General features: G+C 32.9%; 1 protein-coding gene across 1 annotated transcript; it reads left to right on the forward strand.

The window, feature by feature from the left end:
* The first annotated feature begins 2,164 nt into the window (after positions 1 to 2,164).
* LOC115698901 (polygalacturonase inhibitor) lies at positions 2,165 to 3,782 on the forward strand. Its single transcript, XM_030626101.2, has one exon. It carries the CDS (start codon positions 2,571 to 2,573, stop codon positions 3,567 to 3,569), a length of 999 nt encoding a protein of 332 aa, XP_030481961.2. The 5' UTR covers positions 2,165 to 2,570; the 3' UTR covers positions 3,570 to 3,782.
* The last annotated feature ends 734 nt before the right edge of the window (positions 3,783 to 4,516 follow it).

Consider the following 4,516-nt stretch of genomic DNA (forward strand, 5'->3'; position numbering starts at 1 on the left):
TTTGCCATTAAAAATCTCCCCTGAATTATTGAGATTGTTAGATTTAAGGACTTTTGTCTAATTTTAGTAAAAAAATTCTAACATGGATGAAAGTTCAAGGGGCATAATTTAGTACATATCAAAGTTTGAGGGGCATAATTTGGTAGATATCAAAGTCTGGGGAGTATGGTTTAGTACATAAACAATCACTGAAACAGTAAAATTGAATGAAATTAGACAAAAGTTCTTAAATTTAACAATCTCAATAGTTCGGTGGGAAATTTTAACGGCCAAAAAAGTTCAGGGGCCACGATTTGATACATGTCAAAATTCAAGGGAAAAAAAATTACTAATTAACCTAAAAAAAGGTCGCAAAAACAGATAATGAAAAGGAATTGTAGAACTAAATCAAAAGAAAAAATGAATGGTACAACTAATCTTTTTTAAAAAAATTATAATCATAATATAATTAAAATAACTAAAAAATAATAATGATATATTATTTTTTTTTATTTATCTAAATAATAGGGACATAATATTAATAAGAATCATTGAAAAGAAAGAGCATACCTAAATTTTTCTTCTAGTTCCGTAGCACTTGCAAGACTTGAGACTATTAGTTTTCCTCCAAAAAAAAAAAAAGACTTGAGACTATTAGTTTGAAAAATAAGTTAATATTAGGTATAATAAATTTATATTAAAAAAATAATATTTTAATAAGATTCTAGATTTGAAAAAAAAAAAAAAAAACTAAAAAAAGAAACCATTATTCAGCCATAAACAGCCAAAAAAAAAAAAGGAAACAATGAAAATTTATAGTTAATGAAATTGCTCCCTTAGTGAGTAAACTTTACAAAAATAAATTAAATGATGTATCATTATTATATTGGTTAGACATAATATAGGATACAATGTTTGTACACAAATTCTATTCAATATTAATATCATGCTACATTACTTAAAATAAATTAAGCAATAAGCAACAATTATAAATTACAAGTATTGTAGAGTTTTTAATTTATTTCTTGACATGTACATGTGAGATATGATAATAATAACGGATGACATATACAGACAACAATTTTAAAAATAGTTGGGATATAATGATAATACAAAAAAAAAAAAAATACTTACTTAAATAATAATAATACTCTATAATATGTCTCTATATCGTTCTATTTATTTACTTTCATATTAATAATTTTTAGAATACTAAATATACACTAGTCGTATAAATTTAAAATAATAAAAATTTTCCAATCTTCCTAATAATAATAATTTATTAGCAAGCAGTGTTGAAGAAATTTAATTCTTCTCATTTTAGGAATGTTAAGATGAACTATGAGTTGGCCCTGGAGTTCTACAACTAGGCACAGAGTTCTCTCCAACATGACCCTCACTCTCATACTCTTCAATTGGAGCTTGTTGAGAATCATGGGGTTCCATCTCAAAACCAATTGGCAATGAGTGGAGTAGCCCATGTTCTTATATATGGCTCAATTCTCTACCATTTATTCTATGTGGGACAATGTCCACAACATTCCCCCTCAAGATGATGGCTATTTTTTGCTCATCAATCTTGAACCGTATCAGAGTGGACATGGTCACTATCTGTATAGGTGCGGATCGGATAGGATCACTTGCCCGCAAGGGATATGGCTCTGATACCATGTTGAGAATCATGAGGTTCCATCTCAAAACCAATTGGCAATGAGTGGAGTAGCCCATGTTCTTATATATGGCTCAATTCTCTACCATTTATTCTATGTGGGACAATGTCCACAACAGAGCTAAACTAAGCTAGAGATAGAAGATGATGAAATGTAGCAATCTTTTATAGCTTTTGTGAGAAATCACAATGACTCAGTTTTGTGGGTGACTAGTAACATGTTCAACTTTTCAGAGAAGTTGCGGCCTACTTGTTAGTTCTAGAATCAACTACCCGTTTGAAGCATTCGTCTGTGATAATAGAGAGTGATTTAAAGACAGTGATCAACACGCTGAAAGAAACTACTTCTATTTAGAGTATTAGTAACTATGTGTTGCAATATAAAATTCTCAAAAACCTTTTGACTAGTTGTAATTTTTGTTTATTTTGAAATTTTATAATTTTGCAATTTATAATATGGCTAAATGAGTTTTTACCGATAATATAACTGTATGGTCGATTCTTCCACCATATGGAATAACTTATTATGTATGAGATCGTATACTTTTAGCTTTAACATAATTAGGCAATTGGTTAAAACAATAAAGTTGGGTTTACAATTACAACTTTACATATTCATGAAAAAAAAAATATATTTATGTTCGTAACTGTTTAAGTATTGGTATACAGTAAGATTTGAGCTGTCAAGACTCAAAAGAGCAATTCCTATCTCTCTCTTTCTGTTTTTTCAGACGATAGAAAAAGGAAAAAAACTCAAAAGAGCAAAATTTCATCACGTGTTTCATGCATCTAAAGAAAACAAAACACAGACCTACCTACCAAATATATCTTAACATCAATTCACAACAACAATAAAATACCTCTATATAAATCAATCACAAACCCTAGTCCTAATATCCATCCCACTAACCAAACTAAAGTTATGGAGATGAAATTATTCACCACCCTCATCCTTACTCTTCTCTTCTCCACAACTCTCTTCGACCCTGCCCTCTCAGAGCTATGTAACCAAAATGACAAAAAAGCCCTTCTCCAAATCAAGAAGGCTTTCAATAACCCCTATGTCCTCACCTCATGGCATGAAGACACCGATTGCTGTGACTGGTACTGCGTCAAGTGTCACCCTAAAACGCACCGTATCACCTCCTTATTTGTCCCCGGTGGTCTCTCCGGAACTATCCCACCTCAAATCGGAGACCTTCCTTACCTAGATAACCTCGACCTTCACAAACAGATTAACCTCACAGGTCCCATTCCACCGTCCATTACTAAACTCAGAAACCTCCAGAGCCTCAGGTTAGACGGGACCAGCATCAGTGGTTCGGTTCCAGGTTTCTTGAGTCAGCTCACCAACCTCAACTACCTCGACCTCTCTTTCAACAAACTAACTGGACCGATCCCGGCTTCGCTTTCCAAGCTACCAAACCTTGGCCACCTTAGGCTGGACCGGAACAGACTAACTGGACCTATCCCAGATTCGTTCGGAGAGTTCAAAGTGAAGAGGTTTTACTTGGAGCTGTCTCATAACCAACTCTCCGGTAAAATACCTGCCGCGTTGGGAAGAAAGAAGGACTTTGCTCATATAGACTTGTCTTGGAACAAACTCCAAGGTGACGTGAACTCGATTTTGGGATCGGATAAGATGGTTAGCCATGTAGACCTTTCGAGGAATTTGCTGGAGTTTGACATGTCTAAGGTTGTCGTTCCCAAGAGCTTGACCTGGTTGGATCTTAATCATAATAAGATAACGGGGAGTCTTCCTTTGGGACTGGCTGCAATGGGCGATCTTCAGTATTTGAATGTGAGTTATAATAGGTTGTGTGGGAGGATTCCAGTGGGTGGGAAGTTGCAGAAGCTCGAAGCCACGTCCTATGTTCATAACCTTTGCTTGTGTGGTGCTCCGCTACAACGTTGCAAATAGTTCTGCATGGACATTTCTTCTTTCCAATGTCGTTTCTCCTCTGTTATGTCGTTTTATCGTTGATGTTGTATGAGTAATGTTTGTCGTTTTCTTTTCAATTCTCTCGTTTTATTTATGTATTAATTATTGGCATGCTGAATACTCAGCGCTGGCCTCTTGTTTTTATTTTGTAAACGGCAACATTTGAAATGATAAAACTCAGCTGGTTTATTATTGTTGGCGTAATACTTAGTTCAGACTTACTAGCCAGCCACAAAGACTACACAAACCTTTATTTGGTTTTGATTTGAAAAGCAACAATTATAGGATATGCCTTGTCTCATATGTATGGCAGTGCAATTATTATGTTTGTTGATGAAAGTCGCTTTGTTGTGTTGCATGCATATTATTATCTGCGTAAACTCAGCTTTGCGGTTATTATTGATGCATTGTATCTTGGTGATGAACAGGCGGGCCTCAAAAGAAAATTGGAAAAAAAAAAATATACAATTTTAGTTAGATAAACTGATAATATTTATTAGCAAAATATTAATTTTGGTTTAATGGCTAATTTCATCTCTAAGGAGCTCATCAAATATGGTGTCACACTATCACCAAATTTGATGTTAAAAACTATCTTCACTCCAACCACAACACCAAAAATTACACTAAAAAAATATTCCTTATTATTATATTAATTTTTTAATAAAAAAAAAGACTAAAAAGACACATTGTAATTTAATAAATACAATTAATAATATAGACATATACAAAAATTAGTTATATAAAAAAAAAAAAAAAAAAAAGTATGCCGTGTGAACAGTGCACGGCATATATGTCGTGCACTGTAGCACACACAGCAATTTAGTGTAAAATTTGCTCTAAGTTATTTTGTAAACTGCTTAATTTTAATATGATAGATTAGTAAATATTTAGGATTTAATTTTGAATTAGATTATTAATCATGA

The sequence above is a fragment of the Cannabis sativa genome, chromosome 8 (assembly GCF_029168945.1).
Source record: "Cannabis sativa cultivar Pink pepper isolate KNU-18-1 chromosome 8, ASM2916894v1, whole genome shotgun sequence".
Taxonomy (NCBI): domain Eukaryota; kingdom Viridiplantae; phylum Streptophyta; class Magnoliopsida; order Rosales; family Cannabaceae; genus Cannabis; species Cannabis sativa.

Bases quoted from the DNA above. Each gene is read 5' to 3' on its own strand.
- LOC115698901 (XM_030626101.2), top strand. From the start codon at position 2,571: ATGGAGATGAAATTATTCACCACCCTCATCCTTACTCTTCTCTTCTCC.